Source organism: Plectropomus leopardus, chromosome 1 (genome assembly GCF_026936395.1).
Source record: "Plectropomus leopardus strain MGB_pleo_1.0 chromosome 1, ASM2693639v1, whole genome shotgun sequence".
Classification (NCBI taxonomy): Eukaryota; Metazoa; Chordata; class Actinopteri; order Perciformes; family Serranidae; genus Plectropomus; species Plectropomus leopardus.
The window spans coordinates 420,001-440,734 of record NC_142176.1 but is presented as its reverse complement, the minus strand read 5'-3'; the positions used below and the strand labels follow the sequence as shown (position 1 = coordinate 440,734).

General features: G+C 42.6%; 3 protein-coding genes across 3 annotated transcripts in view; 1 reads left to right on the top strand and 2 right to left on the bottom strand.

Moving 5' to 3' along the window:
* The window catches only part of LOC148190320 (ras-related protein Rab-8B), a 45,880-nt gene extending 40,797 nt beyond the window's left edge, over positions 1-5,083 (bottom strand). The window contains exon 1 of the mRNA XM_088088852.1: positions 4,776-5,083. Coding sequence (XP_087944978.1) covers positions 4,776-4,899 — 124 coding nt within the window. The 5' untranslated portion in view covers positions 4,900-5,083. The remainder of the gene's footprint in view (positions 1-4,775) is intronic.
* Positions 5,084-7,910: 2,827 nt separating this feature from the next.
* Positions 7,911-20,734, bottom strand: part of LOC121965351 (isocitrate dehydrogenase [NAD] subunit alpha, mitochondrial) — a 14,437-nt gene continuing 1,613 nt past the window's right edge. The window contains exons 2-12 of the mRNA XM_088088291.1: positions 18,495-18,686; positions 16,529-16,594; positions 14,229-14,312; positions 14,020-14,134; positions 13,725-13,912; positions 11,721-11,854; positions 10,985-11,087; positions 10,392-10,456; positions 9,143-9,227; positions 8,853-9,005; positions 7,911-8,696 (exon numbers count right to left, since the gene is read on the bottom strand). Of these exons, the coding sequence (XP_087944417.1) occupies positions 8,613-8,696; positions 8,853-9,005; positions 9,143-9,227; positions 10,392-10,456; positions 10,985-11,087; positions 11,721-11,854; positions 13,725-13,912; positions 14,020-14,134; positions 14,229-14,312; positions 16,529-16,594; positions 18,495-18,521 (1,104 nt within the window). The 5' untranslated portion in view covers positions 18,522-18,686 and the 3' untranslated portion in view covers positions 7,911-8,612. The remainder of the gene's footprint in view (positions 8,697-8,852; positions 9,006-9,142; positions 9,228-10,391; positions 10,457-10,984; positions 11,088-11,720; positions 11,855-13,724; positions 13,913-14,019; positions 14,135-14,228; positions 14,313-16,528; positions 16,595-18,494; positions 18,687-20,734) is intronic.
* The window catches only part of LOC148190319 (calcium and integrin-binding family member 2-like), a 7,926-nt gene continuing 7,126 nt past the window's right edge, over positions 19,935-20,734 (top strand). Inside the window, exon 1 of the mRNA XM_088089394.1 lies at positions 19,935-20,292. Within this exon, the coding sequence (XP_087945520.1) occupies positions 20,242-20,292 (51 nt within the window). The 5' untranslated portion in view covers positions 19,935-20,241. The remainder of the gene's footprint in view (positions 20,293-20,734) is intronic.

The following is a 20,734-nucleotide window of genomic DNA, read 5'->3' as shown; positions in this document are numbered from 1 at the left end:
TGTATAATATTTTCTCTTACTATATTTTATTTTATATTTCTATATATTATCTTTTATTACTATATAATACTTACATACATATACTGTACATATCACTGCAAATTATTGTGTTCATTAAAATGTGTCTTTGTTTTCAGTCACACACACACACATACACACACACTAACACACACACACACTCACACACAGATCACCCTGGCAGCGTGGTGACAGAGCGTCCTCTGTCTGGCAGCAGCAAAGGACTGTGGGAGTTCATTTAACATTCGTCCAGTGGCTGAACTGGAGGAAAACCAGCAGAGACTGGAGTACTGTTCTTCATCATCATCATCATCATCATCACCATCATCATCATCATCATCATCATCACCATCGCCATCGCCATCGCCATCATCATCACCATCATCATCATCACCATCATCATCACCATCACCATCATCATCATCACCATCATCATCATCACCATCATCATCATCACCATCATCATCATCACCATCATCATCACCATCACCATCATCATCATCACCATCATCATCATCATCATCATCATCATCACCATCATCATCATCATCATCATCATCATCATCATCATCATCATCATCATCACCATCATCATCATCATCATCATCATCATCATCATCATCATCATCACCATCATCATCACCATCATCATCATCATCATCACCATCATCATCACCATCATCATCATCATCACCATCATCATCACCATTATCACCATCATCACCACCATCATCACCATCATCATCATCATCACCATCGTCACCATCATCACCATCACCATCATCATCACCATCATCATCATCACCATCATCATCATCATCATCATCATCATCATCATCATCATCATCATCATCACCATCATCATCATCATCATCATCATCATCATCATCACCATCATCATCACCATCATCATCATCATCACCATTATCACCATCATCACCACCATCATCACCATCATCATCATCATCACCATCATCACCATCGTCACCATCATCACCATCATCATCATCACCACCATTATCACCATCATCATCATCATCACCATCATCATCATCAGTCGAGGTCTGCAGGGTTGGTTGTGATCTGATAAACAGTTTCATGTTTCTGTTTTTTTCGACTCTTAAAAGTAAAACTCAACAAACTGACAGTTTGAATCTTTTTCTTCAAAACTTTTTCAGCTTTAAATAAAAATAAATCAGCAGAGTTCACTGTCAGCTGAAGTGTGAATGTTTCCTCCTCTGCTGCCACTTCACTTTATATTTGCATCTGAAACACACACACACACACACACTGAACACACACACACACACACACACACACACACACACACTGAACACACACACACACACACACTGAACACACACACACACACACTGAACACACACACACACACCCTAAACACACACACACCGAACACACACACACACACTGCACACACACACACACACTGAACACACACACACACACACTGAACACACACACACTGAACACACACACACACTGAACACACACACACACACACTGAACACACACACACACACGCACTGAACACACTGAAAACACACACACACACACACACACACACACACACAGCAGACACAAGAAGACAGTTCACACTTCCTGTTTCCACCAGGAGGACAGAGGAGCGACACACTGAGCTGAGCTCACTCTGATGCACCGGAAACTGTGTGTGTGTGTGTGTGTGTGTGTGTGTGTGTGTGTGTGTGTGTGTGTGTGTGTGTGTTCTAAATTTCTTGTTTTACAGAGGTCATGGTGACCTTTGACCTGCAGAGTGAACACAGTGGCTTAAATGTGATGAACGGCTGCAGACGTCCTGTTTGACTCCACTGACGAGAAAACACACTGAGAGCATCTGACACACGTTAGTGCGTCTTAGAAAACCAGCAACAAGAAACCTCAACCACGCATGCACGCACGCGCGCACGCACGCAGGCACACACGCACGCACTCACAGAGAGCAACCACAGTGTCTGCAACATTACATCCATATTTTTTAGAAAATCGTCAAAACGTTTGAAATTAGAAAACACAATCGCCAAGCTTTTGAAGATAAATATTGCCAAAAATTTTACAAAAAAATCACCAAAAATATCTGAATAAAAACAAAACTTTTGTAAAGAAAAAAAATCTCCAACTTAAAAGAAAAGAGGCTATTTTTTTAAAGAGGAACAAAAGAAATCACTTCAGTTTTTTTAAAAAACCTTGTGGGTTAAAGGCAGGTTTTCTATAAAAATCACCTTTTAAAAATTCAAATTCAATTCCAGTGTTTCCTCTACACTCATTTAGGAGTGGCGGCCCGCCACTCCTAAATCCTACCCGCCGCTCCTTCAAATGTCGGTTTTTTTTTTGGTTGTTTTTTTTTTTTTTTTTTAAATTGCAAATACACCACCGCCGCATCACAGCACAGTCCTGCACTGCGTTGGGTGTCGCGAGTGCTGAGGCAGATAACTATCTTGCTCCGTATCTACTCTTTGGGGTAGATACCCCCCCCCCAACAGAACTAACTGGTGCCGACGTTAATGAGCTGCTCGCATCCAGGCATCAGGTCGGAGAGTCAGAGGAGTGTCGGCTTGAAAACAGCGTGCAACTTACCGGAGAAAAGGTAGACTTATTAGCTTAAGAAAACTTATAATAGATTTTATTAGTTAAATAAACATTCGCAAAATATTGATGGCCAGCTAAGGTTACGTAGCTTAAGTTAATTGGGCCCGGTGCCAACTCAACTCAGTATCGCTAACGTGAGTAAACTAATTGATAGCATTAAGCGATATACACGCCATGATGTAACTGCTGACTGCATTTTCAGATGAGCTTGTTCAAATATTTTTCAAAGAAGAGAAAGACACCTGATGAGGATGGCGCTAGTCAGGTATCATTAGCCTTTTTACTGACTCAAATTATGATGGTTAGGTAAAAAATTATGTTCACACTTGTAATCAAATGTGACGTGAGTGTAAATTATCTAACGTTAATGTTTTATGTAATCGTATAACAAAGTAACAGACAGGGAGGAGCAGTGCAACAAAGTGAAGGAGAGCAGAGTACAGGAGGGGGAGTGCCGAGTGAAGGAGCAGGAGAGCAAAGTGATGGTGCCGGAGAGAGAGATGAGAGGAGAGGAGAAAAACATAAAGGGAAACACAGGCTATCAGACTGGGACCCTAAATGGGTTGAAAAAAATAAATAAAAAAATAAATAAAAATTATTGTTTCTATTTGTAGGTGAAGCCTGACTTGAGAAACAGGCTGCAGGGGGATCACCCTGCAGCCTGTATGCTGCTGAGCATCAGCGGGCCTCTTGGGGAATTTCTGTACAACAGAGCCTCAGAGCTGCTCTACAGAAAACCAAGAAAAATCCATTGTTCTGAGCCCGGGTGCAAACTTTGCCACTGATTACAGCCCCATCAAGAAATTATTATTTATTGTTTTTATTATTTTATTGTTGAATTTTTGTTATTATTTTTTATTTTTACATTCAGCCTTTAAAAAGCGTCATTTGTTTACGCCGCCGCGGCTCCCCGGAGAGCCTGCCCCCGCTGCTGAAAAAAATCCTAGAGGAAACACTGAATTCTAAATAAAAAGTTTCCAAAACTTTTTCATGAAAAAAATTGAAAAATTTTTTGAAGACAAAAAAAATTGAACCAAATGTTTTCTATAAAAATCTCTCAAAAGTTTTTTTTTAAAAACAGAGAAACAAAATTTGTCCAAAAAGATTTAAAGAAAAGGTAATCACCCAAAAATTGAAAATTACCTCAAAAGATTTTAAGAGACAAAGAAGCTGCCAAAAAAAAACTTAAAGAAAAAATAAAAATCGCTGACATTTTTGACAAAAGAAAACCTGCCTTCAGAATTCTTTAAAAATCACTACAAATTTTAAAGATAAGAATATTTTCTTAAATTACTGAAGGAAATAAACTGCAGAAATGTTTTTATTAAAAAATCGCCAAAGCTGTGTTGCACTGTGTGAAGCGTCTGTTGTGATTTGAAGCATTAATTGTATAATTTTGTTCAACAAAACCATTAAACACACAAACAAAATGTAAAGAAAAACAGAAGTTTGCACAGAATTTTGAGGAAAGAAAAATCCCCAAAATGTGTTCTTTAAAAAATGGTAAAAAAATAAATAATTATAAATGAATAATAATACTGAAGCTCGGGTTCATCGAGACTGCGCTGTAGAAATGACGGCATTTTAAGTGTTTTGTTTCTGATTTTTAATCCTCAGACCCAAAGGAAGCGCTCCTGTTCTCGCTTTTTTAAAATAACAATAATCAGAATAATGAATTAACTATAAAAAAAAAAAAGTTTAAAATATTTTTGATTTGCTTTTAAGAAAACACACTTTACATTTGCCCCCCTCATTAATTACACACAGTCCCTAACTTTCTAATGTTAGGGACTGTCTATATATATATATATATACACATATACATATACACATACATATACATATACATACATACATACATGTATATATACATACATACATACATATATATGTGTGTATGTATGTATAAAATGTTGTATTGTCACTATGAATCTGTTTGGTTTTCTGCTCAGTGTTACCGGGTCACTGTTACCGGGTCACTGTTACCGGGTCACTGTTACCGGGTCGGTGTTACCGGGTCGGTGTTACCGGGTCACTGTTACCGGGTCACTGTTACCGGGTCGGTGTTACCGGGTGTTACCGGGTCGGTGTTACCGGGTGTTACCGGGTCGGTGTTACCGGGTGAGACTCACCGATGGTGGAGATGAAGGTGGTGTTGAAGGCGTCCTCGCTGAACCGGAACAGCAGGCAGGTCTTACCGACGCCGCTGTCTCCGATCAGCAGCAGCTTGAACAGATAGTCGTAGGTCTTCGCCATGTTCGGTGTGTTCCGGTGCTGCCGGGACTTTAACGGGACCTCCGTCCTCCTCCGCTCTGTGCCTGTCTGCTGGGAGAACTGGGAGTACTGGTTCTGGACTGGTTCGACTGGGACAGACTGAGACAGGACCGAAAGGAAGCAGGAAACACTCCCGCTGAAAGCTCACCGACACACACCGACACACGCATCCGGGACCTGCTTTTCACAATAAAACTACCTTACCCTCCCAAAAAATACTAACGTTTCTACATTTAAAACATCACAAAAATCCTATACACACACACACACACACACACACACACATACACACACACACACATACATATTCATATATACATACGTATATAATGTGTGTAAAGTGCATGTTGTACTGTCATGTCTTGATGTGTTGTTGTATGTTGATCATGGTGGCATATGAGTTTCCCCTTTCAGGATTAATAAAGTTATTGCCTGCACTATTAAATAATATTTTTAGAAATTATTTTTGAGATTTAACAACAGAGTTTTAGCAATTTTAAGACTTATTAAATATTAATTTAAGCCTTTTTCATACCAGTTAAGGCCTTGTTTTTAGATGAATTCAGCACCTTTTAAGAGTTTATGACGATATTCGGGAAAACCTGGTCATCATTGACTTCACTGTAGTCATGGTTACCATCATCATCATCGTCGGCGTCAATGTCACATTCATCATTTTTGTCATCATCACTGACATCATCATCTTCAACCTCTTCTTCATTATCACCGTCATGATTGTCAGCATCATTTCATCATCGTCGACATCACTGGCATCATTGTCCTTGTTAACTTCATCATCACCATCGTCTTCTTCATTATTGTCAACGTTGTCATTTTCATCGTTGACTTCCTCATCACCGTCAGAGTCGATGTCACAGTCATCGTTTTCATTGTCTTAATTATCTTCATTTTCTGGACATCCTCATTACTGACCCAATTATCACCACCGGCAGCGCCGGTGTCTCCACCATTATCTTTGTTATCACCTTTATCCTTATCATCATCATCATTTTCATCATCATCATCATTTTCAGAGATGATCCGTCTCCTCACACTTCCTGTCCGGAGTCTTTGGTGAACGCATTAAAAGCTATCACGAGCTTTTATTTTGCAGGTGACAGCACTGTGTGTTTCCTGTTGTCTTGGTTAACTTTACAATGAGGGGGCGTGTCCATGTGACGTCACGGGGGTCTCCCAGTTCAGCTGATTCTTCGCTGGAGAAGTTTCTAAAAGAGAGAAGCTGAAGTTAAGTTATAGAAAAAAAGGTTCAAATGTTCCAAAGTCAACAGTCAGACTGTCAATACGAACCTTTAATTTAACGAGGAGACTAAACGGGTCTGAGCCTGCAGAGCAGCGTCATCAGCGTCAACATCATCTTCATCGACCTCACCATCATCACCACCATCATCATCATCACCAAACTTATGGCTCTACAGCGCCCCCTAACATTTAGCCCCAATGGCCAGTTTCACGTACAATTATGAAATTCGGTCAGCCTTTTTGAATTTTGTGCTAAATTGTGGCGGTTTTGGGCCTCGTACTTTTGCCATCTTGTCCTACAGGATTAATCCGATCGACTTCAGAATTGGCGTGTCCGTTTTCAACCCCTTGGTGATGAAAAGTTAGCACAGGTCTGCGCAAAGCTTTTACGGTTTTCCCGTTTTGTGGCGTACAATTTTGATGTCTTGGTACACAACAGGAATTCGGTGTAACTTTGGTGAACATTGTCCGATCTGCCTGAAACTTCATAGGTTTGATGAGGGTCCCGCCCTGAACATCTGTATGACAATATCCAAAAAATGATGTACACCAAGATGACTTTTGTCCCCTCTGATGCCACCTAGTGGCCACTGGAAGTACTACACCAGGTGAAATATCTCACTCCAGGGTCCAAAGTCTCTGCGTGAATTATCTGACTTTCACACAAATGAAAGACCGCTGTGGCTGGAGTCCCACCAGAACCCCGACGTACGCGGGGGGGCGAGGGCCCTTTCATCGCTGCCTGCAGCTTTAATATTTCTTGCGCTGTGTTTAGACGACTTTAACGTGTATTTAACTCTTTGAACTCTGAGCACGTTGGTGTGATTTTTTTCAAACACAGACAGTTAAGGCCACAACAACTTGGAAAGAAATGTTCCACAAATTTAAAAAAAACAACAAATGGAGGATATTTTTGGTCATTAAAGTCCAAAAAGAATATTAAGAATTAGAATATTTTTTAAAAAAGATTATTAATACACCACACGACGAGGAATAATCAGGCCACAAATAAACTTGAAAAGAAAAAGGACATTGAAAAATTAAATTTAAAATGTGAAATGATAATTTGAAAATGTAAAGTGTCAATAAAGAAGTGAAATTTAAGATTTAAAAGCTTAAACTGAAATTTTTCGAAATCTTAAATTCTTAGAATGAAATTGAAATCGATAATGGACGTAAGAAAACAGAAACATCATATATGAAACCTAAAATGGGAAATTAAAGCTTAAATGGAAGTACTTATATTAAAAGCATAAACAAAAAACATTTTAATTTATTGATTGCATTTGCACTTAAATATCTGGCATTTTAAAATGGATCTTTTCTGTAATCTACTAATTTCTTCCTAAAAACATGACAGATTTATATTTTGTTATTTTGTTATACTTGTTTGTAAATTAGAAAAAATACAAATACAAATAAATTAGAAGACAATTTTTCTTATTCTTTCTTTTTTTTTGCTTCAGGTGAGTTTCTTGTACATTTTACTTATTTTCGAGTCATTTCTTCTAAACTTGGTTGCCTTCCTCCGATGTTTGTGAATTTGCTGTTTTATCCTTTTTATACGTTCATCATTAACAAAAACATGTTAGCCTCCAGCTGTGTCTTTGACCTCTTGCCAACCGTGTTGTAACTTTTTCCAGAGATGTTAAATCTGACGTGTCACATGTCAACACGACACGTGACGGATCTACGTCCTCTGTTGGTGGTTAATGAGGAGCGTGACAGAGCGGTCAGTGTGATCACAGAGAAAAGCCCTTTTTAATGGAGACAGAGCAGAAACAGAGACACAGGCGGAGGGACAGACGGAGGGACGGAGACACAGACAGACGGAGGGACGGAGAGACAGACGAAGGGATGGAGAGACAGAAGGAGGGACGGAGACAGACAGACAGAGGGATGGAGTGCAGCTACATGTCTTTCAGGAGGGAGCCTGAAGACAGCAGCAGGACACAGTAACAGGAAACAATAAATAAGTTACCGTTAAAAAAAAGCAAATCTCCAGAGTGTCCGGACCACACAGCAGAGTGCTCAGATCAGTATTCATTATTAATACAGACGGTATCATTTATACCTTTCTGATGATGACACTTTGGGTAAAAACACTCCAGAAATGAAGTCATACGGACTTGGTCATGTGACAGTTGTGCGTATGTTTGCAGTGAATGTATTAGCATGTTAACTCGCCAGGTAGCTGCTGCAGAAGCCCCGCCCCCGTAACATAAGCCCCACCTCCTCCGTGCCTCATTACAGAAAAGAAAGGGACAATTTCTTCATGTAAAAAAACACAAGAAAGAAAAGCAGAGAGTCCCAGCTGATGTGTCCCTGCAGCTCCAGAGAAAAAACAGTCAGCAGGAGGAGGCGGGGGGAGGTGGGAGGAGGTGGGAGGAGGTGGGAGGAGGAGAGCCTCCCACAGCGGCTCCGTCTCTGCAGCTTTACTCCAGGTCCTGAACGCGACGGCAGATTTCAGCTGTAAACTCTGAACACTTGGAGTTTCCTCCCAGGTCCTTCGTCAGCACCTGAGACACAAACACAAAACAATTCACTGTTTCCATGGAAACGGGAAGCACTGAACACTACTAACATAAACCTTTAGGGACTGTTTGTCATTAACCCGTTAGGGACTGTTTGGCATGTGAGCGACATGTGAGCGTCGGTGTGAGCGACAGTCTTACCTTCTTGTCTCTGATGGTGTCGAAACACGCCGTTTGGATCTTGTTGCCGTGGTTGTGGAGACCCATGTGACGCAGCATCATGACGGCGCTCAGCAGCAGGGCGGTGGGGTTCGCCATGTCCAGGCCAGCGATGTCGGGGGCGGTGCCGTGGACCTGCAGGACGCACACACGCAGATTATATTCGTATGTTTTATTGGTTTGAGTGATGTGCGGCAGTTTATGTTGTGTGAACCAACAAAAATTAAACACATGATCAAATGAGCATGACGAAGAGTAAAAAAATAACAAACCGATTCAAAGATGGCGACTCCGTTGGCTCCAATGTTCCCACTAGGAGTGACCCCGAGTCCACCGATCAGACCGGCACACAGGTCACTGAAAAGATCACCATCTTCATCATCATCATCATCACCATCATCATCATCATCATCATCATCACCATCATCATCATCATCATCATCATCATCATCATCATCATCATCATCATCACCATCATCACCATCATCATCATCATCATCATCATCATCATCATCATCATCATCACCATCATCATCATCATCATCATCATCACATCATCATCATCACCATCATCACCATCATCACCATCATCATCATCACCATCATCATCACCATCATCATCATCACCATCATCATCACCATCATCACATCATCATCATCACCATCATCACCATCATCACATCATCATCATCACCATCATCATCATCATCATCATCATCACATCATCATCATCATCATCATCACCATCATCACCATCATCACCATCATCATCATCACATCATCATCACCATCATCATCACCATCATCATCATCACCATCATCATCACCACATCATCATCATCACCATCATCATCACCATCACTATCATCATCACCATCATCACATCATCATCATCACCATCATCACATCATCATCATCACATCATCATCACCATCATCATCACCATCATCATCATCATCATCACATCATCATCACCATCATCATCATCATCACCATAATCACCATCACCATCATCATCATCATCATCACATCATCATCATCACCATCATCACCATCATCATCATCATCACATCATCATCATCACCATCATCATCATCATCACCATAATCACCATCACCATTATCATCATCATCATCACATCATCATCATCACCATCATCACCATCATCATCATCATCATCATCATCATCACCATCATCACCATCATCACCATCATCATCACCATCATCATCATCACATCATCATCACCATCATCATCACCATCATCATCACATCATCATCATCACCATCATCATCACCATCATCATCATCACCATCATCATCACCATCACTATCATCATCACCATCATCACATCATCATCACCATCATCACCATCATCACATCATCATCATCACCATCATCATCACCATCATCACATCATCATCATCATCATCACCATCACCATCATCATCACCATCAGTCAGTGAATCCTCACAGTGCAATCACAGACTAAGGATCACAGACAGGTGTTACTGGTCTGACCTGAGGATGTCTCCGTACAGGTTGGGCATCACCAGGACGTCAAACTGAGTCGGATCCTGAACCATCTGAAAAATCCAGCAGATCAAAGTTTACAACCAGAGAGAAGGTGACAGCAGAGCTCCGGTCTGATGCTCACCTCAGACCAAAGATTCATGACGAGACCAGTCCAAACCTGCACCGTCCTAAAAACCTGAACCGTCCGAAAAGTCTGCACCGTCCTAAAAACCTGCACCGTCCTAAAAACCTGCTGCTTCATTCCGCGAACGTACTAAAAACTTTGTACAACACGAAAAACAATTTAACGTACGTAAAACTTTTTAACAAACTAAAAACATTTTAATATACTAAAAACAATTTAATGTAATAAAAATAATGTTCATGTACTCAGAATGTTTTAATGTACTAAAAACATTTCAACATATTAAAAACGTTCAAAAATATTTCACAGGTTTTAACGCAGTAAATGTGTTTCATCTGGTGAATCTTTGGTCTGAACTTAACAGCGGTGATTCAGTCTGTGACGTCCTCTCTGTGGACAGATTTGGGATAGGAGGTCAGAAGGATTTAAAGGCGTCGTCGGCTGCCGAACTCACGTTGAGACACACGGTGTCCAGGTACATCTCAGTAAACTTGATGTCTTTGTAGTTCTCTGCTACCTCACGACATTTTCTCAGGAACAGACCGTCTGACATCCTCCTGAGACACAGACAGAGGGACGGACAAGGAGACAGAGGGACAGACAGAGGGACAGAGAGAGACAGACAGAGGGATGGACATGGAGACAGACAGAGGGACAGACAGAGAGAAAGACAGACAGAGAAATCCAACGAATATGAAAAAAAGTACAAGAAAATTATCTAAAAATATGAAAAAAAAAGTTTAAAAAAAAAAAAGGTAAACAATGCTTCGAAAAAAAATTAAAATGAGAAACATAATTTAACGGAAAGGTCTGACCTCTTTATGTCCAAAATGTCTCTATACTGTCTCACTGTCTGTCTCTCTCTGTCTGCGTCTCTCTCTGTCCCTCTGTCTGTCTCTCTCTCTGTCCCTCTGTCTGTCTCTCTCTCTGTCCCTCTGTCTGTCTCTCTCTCTGTCCCTCTGTCTGTCTCTCTCTCTGTCCTTCTGTCTGTCTCTCTCTGTCCCTCTGTCTGTCTCTCTCTCTGTCCTTCTGTCTGTCTCTCTCTGTCCCTCTGTCTGTCTCTCTCTCTGTCCTTCTGTCTGTCTCTCTCTGTCCCTCTGTCTGTCTCTCTGTCTGTCCTTCTGTCTGTCCCTCTCCGTCCCTCTGTCTGTCTCACTCTGTCCCTCTGTCTGTGTCTCTGTTGGACTCACATGATGTTGGCCTTGTGGACAGCCACCACGCTGCTTCTTTGGTTGTTTCTGGCGTACTCGAAGGCGTACTCTGCGATGCGTCTGCTGGCGTTCTCTGTGATCAGTTTGATGCTCTGAACGACGCCGTCCACGATCTACCAGAAGAAGAGAGCTTCAGATGAGACGGAGGACACGGCTGGACATCATCAGGCTCCTGGAGTCACCAGGAGACGCCTGGAGACACCTGGAGACACCTGGAGTCCCCTGGAGACACCTGGAGACACCCAGAGTCAGATGGGGACACCTGGAGACACCTGGAGTCACCAGGAGACGCCTGGAGACGCCTGGAGACACCTGTAGTCCCCTGGAGTCACATGGGGACACCTGGAGACACCTGGAGTCACCAGGAGACGCCTGGAGACGCCTGGAGACACCTGGAGTCCCCTGGAGTCACATGGGGACACCTGGAGACACCTGGAGTCACCAGGAGACGCCTGGAGACGCCTGGAGACACCTGGAGTCACCTGGAGACGTCTGGACAAGGAATAAATTCAGGAATAAATCCAGGAGAGAGAAACAGGAAAACATTTGTGAACAACGCTGCTGTCACTTTTCAAGGACTTTTCCAGGATTGTCCCAGAACTCGTGGTGACGGTGCAGAGAAACAGGAAGTGGTCATTCCAGAGGGAAAAACAACAGGAAGGAGGAGGGACTTGATGAAGCTCAGCAGGATGATTGACAGGAAGTGACATCACAGACAGACGCACTGCCAGTTCCGGATTTGTTTTTTACCTTTCCTTTTTTTGATCTTCTCATGAAATTTCCTTCTTTAATTCTCTTCCAAACTCACTTCGTGCTCATTTTCGGTCGTCTCTTGTTACGCCGCTCAGCGTCTCCTCGCCGTGTTTTTGCAAGAAATCAAATCAATTTTGTTCAGATTTCAAAGGTTTAAAAACGGGTTCAGATCTGAGCTGACAGTGGGACACAGACTGGTCCCATGAGGACTGTGATGGGTGAACAGGTGAGGGTCCTGCTCCTTACCCTGTAGGTGGACGGGATCAGAGTGGTGGTCTGCAGGGAACAGCTGAGGAGGCAGACCAGCGTCAGACTGCAGCTCGAAATAACCCCAACAACAACACAATCATTAACCCTTCATGTTCAGGGCCAGAGCATCAGGCTGTTACTCCTCTGTCTGCAGAAAAGGTTCCATCACAGACAGGGGGACAGGGTGTCTCCGCTGTCAGTCACAGACAGGGGGACAGGGTGTCTCCGCTGTCAGTCACAGACAGGGGGACAGGGTGTCTCTGCTGTCAGAGACAGGGGGACAGGGTGTCTCTGCTGTCAGAGACAGGGGGACAGGGTGTCTCTGCTGTCAGAGACAGGGGGACAGGGTGTCTCCGCTGTCACAGACAGGGGGACAGGGTGTCTCCGCTGTCACAGACAGGGGGACAGGGTGTCTCCGCTGTCAGTCACAGACAGGGGGACAGGGTGTCTCCGCTGTCAGTCACAGACAGGGGGACAGGGTGTCTCCGCTGTCAGAGACAGGGGGACAGGGTGTCTCTGCTGTCAGAGACAGGGGGACAGGGTGTCTCTGCTGTCAGTCAATAATTCAATTAAATAATTTGAGTTTTTGCCAAGACTTTTATAAAAAGTAGTGTAAGAAAAACTTTTCAAAGAAAAAAACTTTTTTTTAAAGGTCAGTTTTATTTTTAGAGAAAAAAGAAGTTTAGCAAAAACTTTGAATGAAAACAAACATTTTTGAAGAAAAAAACAGCAAATTCCTTTAAGAAAACATAGTTTGCTCAAAATTTTTAGAGAATAAAACAGCAAAAAACCCCAAAGGAGGCGCAAAGAGTTGTGAAGAGGACGAGGACGAGGACGAGGACCAGGACGAGAACGAGGACCAGAACGAGACGAAAATCACTGTCAGCTGATGAGGAAAACATCAGTTTGAAACTGTCAGTCAGCTGATTCTGTTTGAGTCAAATGACCCTTTAATGACACGGAAAGACGGCGCCCACTCACCACATGTTCGATGCCGCTGTACTCGCCCTCCGTGTTCTCCCGGATGGTGACCAGGTTGACATCGGTGTACGGAGTCTTGTAGCCCTCAATGGAAACACACGGGCGCACGTTGGCGTAAAGGTCAAAGGTCTTCCTGAGCAGCAGGTTCATGGAGGGGTGACCCGCGGCGATCGGCGTCTTTAGGGGTCCTGTGGGAGGAAAGATCCGGGTCAACATAGAGAACCACGAGGAACCTTCAGGACCACGCACAAAGAACCGCGAGGAACCTTCAGGTCAACACAGAACGTGAGCCGACCTTTGAGTCCGATCTTGCTGCGGTCCATGGACTCTTTAGCATCAGGAGGGATCATCCACCGGCCGCCGGGCCCCTTGATGGCTGTCACGTTCCTCTCCTCCCACCTGACGGGCGCCTGCAGGGACACAGGGACACGCTGAGAATACAGGAACGTGCTGAGAACACGCTAACAACATGCAGACACGTGTAAACTGATGTCACACTCTGACCTTTGCAGCCTCAAAGATCTTCATGACGGCTGTGGAGATCTCCGGTCCGATCCCGTCTCCAGGAATCAGAGTCACTGTCTGCATCTGAACACACACACACACACACACACACACACACACACACACAGCTTCAGTAAGTCACACCTGCACATCACCTGGACAGGTGTGACAAGTGTGTGTGTGGTGCTGCAGGTGTGACAGGTGTGTGTGCGGTGCTGCAGGTGTGTGTGTGTGTTGCTGCAGGTGTGACAGGTGTGTGTGTGTGTGCGGTGCTGCAGGTGTGACAGGTGTGTGTGTGTGTGTTGCTGCAGGTGTGACAGGTGTGTGTGCGGTGCTGCAGGTGTGACAGGTGTGTGTGTGGTGCTGCAGGTGTGACAGGTGTGTGTGTGTGTGTGTTGCTGCAGGTGTGACAGGTGTGTGTGTGGTGCTGCAGGTGTGACAGGTGTGTGTGTGGTGCTGCAGGTGTGACAGGTGTGTGTGTGTGTTGATGCAGGTGTGACAGGTGTGTGTGTGTGTGTGTGTGTGTGTGTGTGTGGCTGCAGGTGTGACAGGTGTGTGTGTGGTGCTGCAGGTGTGACAGGTGTGTGTGTGTGTTGCTGCAGGTGTGACAGGTGTGTGTGAGGTGCTGCAGGTGTGTGTGTGTGTGTTGCTGCAGGTGTGACAGGTGTGTGTGTGTGTGTTGCTGCAGGTGTGACGGTGTGTGTGTGTTGCTGCAGGTGTGACAGGTGTGTGTGCAGGTGTGACAGGTGTGTGTGTGCTGCAGGTGTGACAGGTGCGGTGCTGCAGGTGTGTGTGTGGGGTGCTGCAGGTGTGACAGGTGTGTGTGTGGTGCTGCAGGTGTGACAGGTGTGTGTGTGTGTTGCTGCAGGTGTGACAGGTGTGTGTGTGGTGCTGCAGGTGTGACAGGTGTGTGTGTGTGGTGCTGCAGGTGTGACAGGTGTGTGTGTGTGTTGCTGCAGGTGTGACAGGTGTGTGTGTGGTGCTGCAGGTGTGACAGGTGTGTGTGTGTGTTGCTGCAGGTGTGACAGGTGTGTGTGTGGTGCTGCAGGTGTGACAGGTGTGTGTGTGTGTGGTGCTGCAGGTGTGACAGGTGTGTGTGTGTGGTGCTGCAGGTGTGACAGGTGTGTGTGTGTGTTGCTGCAGGTGTGACAGGTGTGTGTGTGGTGCTGCAGGTGTGACAGGTGTGTGTGTGGTGCTGCAGGTGTGACAGGTGTGTGTGTGGTGCTGCAGGTGTGACAGGTGTGTGTGTGGTGCTGCAGGTGTGACAGGTGTGTGTGTGGTGCTGCAGGTGTCTGTATTAAGTTCTTCAATCAGAGAAGTTGTTATTGAAGCAAATAAAATATAAAATATAATAAATTGAAAATATAATCTAATATGAAATATGATATAATATGAAACATAATTAAATATAAAATATGACATATAAAATACAATCAAATCAAAACATGTTTCTGATGCATTTCATGAAATAATTCATCACTCTGTTATCCTTCTGTTAGTTGAGTACTTTTTTTCAAGGATCATGTTAAAAAATAACTGGTTTTCAAGGTTTTCCAGGAGTTTAAAAAAACCTCAAGCACGTCTTAGAAACCTGTCTGATAACAAAATGTCAAATAAAACGATGGAAAGTTTCCAAACTGATTTTACCAGAAACACTGAAACTTTATCAAGAGATGAGTGTGTGTGTGTGTGTGTGTGTGTGTACATGTGCGTGTGTGTGTGTGTGTGTGTGTGTGTGTGTACACGTGCGTATGTACACATGCATGTGTGTGTGTGTGTGTACATGTGCATGTGTGTGTGTGTGTGTGTACATGTGCGTGTGTGTGTGTGTGTGCGTGTGTGTGTACACATGCGTATGTACACGTGCATGTGTGTGTGTGTGTGTGATTACGCATGCATGTGTGTGTACGCGTGCGTGCGTGTGTGTGTGTGTGTACACGTGCATTTGTGTGTGTGTGTGTGTGTGTGTGTGATTACGCATGTGTGTGTGTGTACGCGTGCGTGCGTGTGTGTGTGTGAGTGTGTATGTGTGTGTGTGAGTGCGTGTGTGAGTGTGTATGTGTGTGTGTACGCGTGCATTTGTGTGTACGCGTGCGTGTGTGTGTGTGAGTGTGTATGTGTGTGTGTGTGTGTACACGTGCATTTATGTGTACGCGTGCGTGTGTGTGCGTGCATGTGTGTGTATGTGTGTGTGTGTGTGTGTGTGTGTGTGTGTGTGTGTGTGCATGTGTGTGTGTGTGAGTGTGTATGTGTGTGTGTGTGTGTGTGTGTGTGTGTGAGTGAGTGTGTGTGTCACTCACCCCTCTGGAGAAGGACGCTGAGGAGAGGGCGTGTCTCCTGGCGGACCCCGCCACCACATGGGTGAGCTGTCGGAGACATGAAGGTCACGTTAACACGAACTGTTCTGGTTTATCAGCAGACGTTTTTGTGTCTCTGATTTTTAAAAAACACACTGCACGTTTTTACATCACTGCCTTAAACTTATTTTTATAGGAAAGCTTTCCATTTCAATATTATTATCATTTTTGGTGTTTTGACAGTGCGACTTACTTTCCTTCACTCTTAACACTGTTTTGGATTTTTGTAACTATATTATTTTTTAATTTCATGCACTTTGTGAAGGACGTTGTGACCTCGTTTAGATGATTTTACTGAGCAGCAGATATAAAAATGTCTTCATTTATACATTCGTTTATTTATTTTAATGACTTTGGTCAATTAACTTTTAACCTGTTTTACAGTATTTTATTAATTTATTTAGAAAAAAACTCAATGTCAGTTCCCACAAACTTCTGCCAATAAATTAATGAACAGAGCAGTTAATATTTAATTAATTTATTACATTTTCTGGCATTCACAAATCATTTAATCTTTTAAAACCTTAAGCTAACAAAGTGGATTTATTTCTTTCACAAACATGGAAAGAAGTTACAAGCTAAAATGTGGCATAAAAAATACATTCGAAAAAAGCTGTACATATATATAGACAAAATGATTAAAAATAGTAACAAAAATAATGTTAATAAGAATAAGAATAATAATCTATGAATATAGTTTTCTGGACAATTTCCCCTATTTTTTTCATCTTCATTGATTGCTGGTAATTACTGTCACTCTCTCTCTCTTTTCAAAAACTAGTTTTCAGGTCATTTTCTTGTCTTTTTTTGTTTGGGACATCTGTTGCCAAGTTGCTAATCTCCTTTTTAAAAGACAAACCAAGCTAGCTCAGGTTTCAGAGGGTTAACTTATTGTGAAAGCAGCACCAGAAAACTGTTGTTGTTTCCAGGATTTAAAGGGTTATATAGTGTAATGCATAAAACCTGGTTAGTGTTTAATGCTAATATGGTATGAATTGTTTGTGTTTTGTTTGGGGTTTTTTTCAAAATCTTTTAAATCTGTCCCTTTCTTTATATTTATATTTATATATAGCATATATATTTATATTTATATATAGCATATATATATTTATATATATATATAGAATATGCTTCGCACTTTTGTCGTTGTACATATACAATGACAATAAAGATAGTCATTAATCAATTAATTCTAATTATAGACATTTTTTCACTTTGTGTCTATGTCCTAAACTGGACTCAATCTTTGATTGCTTTTCCCTTCTTTGAGGCGCGCAGAGATTCTGATTCTATATATTTGGGTAACCATAAGTAATAACTGCGCTTCTGATGAAATGACTTCAGATTAATCTCATTTTAAACGCAGATTTTAATGTTTGGTGGATTTGGTGTTTGCCGAATTCATCAGCAGACGCTCTGCGTGTTTCTGGGTGTTTCAGGTGTTCATGATGAGGGCTGGATTTTGTCCAGGGGACGACGGGACCGTAAACTGGCGGATTTTTAAACGCAGTTTGGTGATGGTCTCCACATCAGGGAGACCTCACCGGGTCTCAGCCTCCCGGTCAGAGCTTAACGCCTTCAGCGCCGGTTTCTAACGGCAGTCACTGACTCGACAGCAGTCAGAGTACATGCAGAGTTTATCGGTAACCGGTTTAACGGCGGTGGAGGTAAACACGTCCCGGTAAAGAAGAAACCGGCGGCTCCGTTAGCTCTGCTAGCTACAGGCTGTCATCCCTGTGAAGGACACACACTTAGCTAACATGCTAACGTGCTACCTGAACCGGGTAAAATCCGGTTCATAAAGTCTCCGCGGACCCACCGACACTCCAGTTCACACACACAACACACCTGAGCTCCGGTTCACACGCCGGACACGTTTTCATCGCGTTACAAATCACCGTTTTCTCACCATTGACCTCCACGCGCTGCCTGCCATCCTGAGTCCTCCGGTCAAAGATCCTCAGGGAGGGAGAGAGGGCTCACTCCGATCACACGGACAGGAGGACTCACTCCGAGCTGAGGACAAAGATCCTCTATGAAGGAAGAGGTGTCACTCTGAGGGACTTCACTATGTCATCACCGCCTCCTGCTGGACTGGAGTCTGGAGATGTAGGCAGGAAATACATCAAATAAAGCTTCCCTCTTATTTCTGTTAGGGACTGTTTGTTATTTTTGAGCCGGGGGTAATGTGGTTTTTTTGGGCTTTAGCAGAAGGACATACAACTTTAAATAACTTTACAAATTAAAAAAAACAAATAAAAAAGGCATTTTTTTTCCTTTAATATTTATTTGTCTGATATTTTTTATTGTTTTTTCTTTCTTCAAAATATTTTGGCGATTTTTTTGTCTTTAAAACTTTTTTTCCTATTTTTTCCCAATTTTTCTTTCAAAATTTGGCTTTTTGCTGATTTTTTTTACTTTGAAACTTTTTGGTGATCTTTTGTTTCTTTAAAATATTTGGTGAATGAAAGGCGTGTTCACTGAAAAATATATACATTTTTTAAGAAAACGTGCCCTCTGTGTTTTCTTAAAGAATAATAATAATATTTAAAAAAAAAAAAAAAAAGAAATGTAATGTGAAAATAAAAAATGAGAAATGTGTCTCCTGGCAGACCTGCCACCACCTGGGTGAGCTGTCGGAGACATGAAGGTCACGTTAACACAAACTGTTCCTGGTTTATCAGCAGACGTTTTTGTGTCTCTGATTTTTAAAAAACGTGCTGTATGTTATACCAAAAAGTAAACTACATCACTGTAACAAAAACGATGGTGTATTTTCTATTTTAGTGACAGCCAATTATTGATATCATACCAAAACGAATTATGGACATTTAAAAACTAGATTGTTTATAGTTTCAGCAGTAACAAAAGTGTGGACTTCAAATTTGAATCTTTTGTGAATCAAAATGATTGACAGAGCGATCATTTTAAAGTGTGCTTGTTTGACTTAAGGAGCAACAGGATGTGACAGAAGAAATGTAAAGGACTTTTTCCTTAGAGGTGCCAATTGTATTACACACACACACACACACATATATACATATATATATATATATGCTGCTGTCTGTATTACATACACCATAGACTGTATAAACAGTCTGTATTACACACATATATATATATATATATATATATATATACTGTCTGTATTCCACCATAGACTGTATATACAGTCTGTATTACACTCATATATATATATATATATATATATATATATATATATATAGACTGTATATACAGTATACTGTACAGAGCTGAAGCCCCAAACAATAATTGCGTTATTAAATATTTTTGTCCATCAGCTGAAGATCAGACTGATGGAGACAAACTGCAGTCACAGAATATTCCCGCCACACACTGTGACTCCGCAGGTCTCTGCTGCACCTCCCTCATCACAGCTTTCCGAGCTACTCCTGAAGGCAGCAGCTGGTACCCGCACCTCCTCCTCGCGCACCGCTGAGGCGTAAGAATCACCTTTAACTGTGAGTCAGACTTAGACAGCCGCTGGACCCGAAGGAGGAGGACTAAACCGGCTCAGACCTGACACCCACTGCAGGAGACAGCGGCAGGAGACAGCGGCGGGAGACAGCGGCAGGAGGCTCAGTGTGATGCAGCGGTGTGATACAGCGGTGTGATGGGAGAGGCAGCGGAGCATTATGGGCAACAAGCAGACAACCTTCACCGACGAGCAGCTCGAGGCCTTCCAGGTCAGAATATACAACATGTTTTACTATATAATCACTCATATAAATATACTGTATGTATTCGTATATATATGTATATACACACACACACACACACACACACACACACACACACATATATACATATACGGTGTATGTGAGTAAATAATGAGGCGGAGGAGACGCTTGGTGCTCAGATGTTGTTAATGAAGATGAAGAGGAGCTGCAGAGCTCTGATTGGCTGAGCCTCCTCTCTGCATCCCGCTGCACGTGACTCTGCTGCTGCTGCCTGACGCTGTGAAAACAGATCCTCCCCGAGGAGCCGCTGCTGCCCGCACCTAACACACCCACTATTACATCTGTTATTACGATTTATCAACATACCCACTCATCCATTATTACATCTGTTATTACGATTTATCAACATACCCACACATCCATTATTACATCTGTTATTACGATTTAT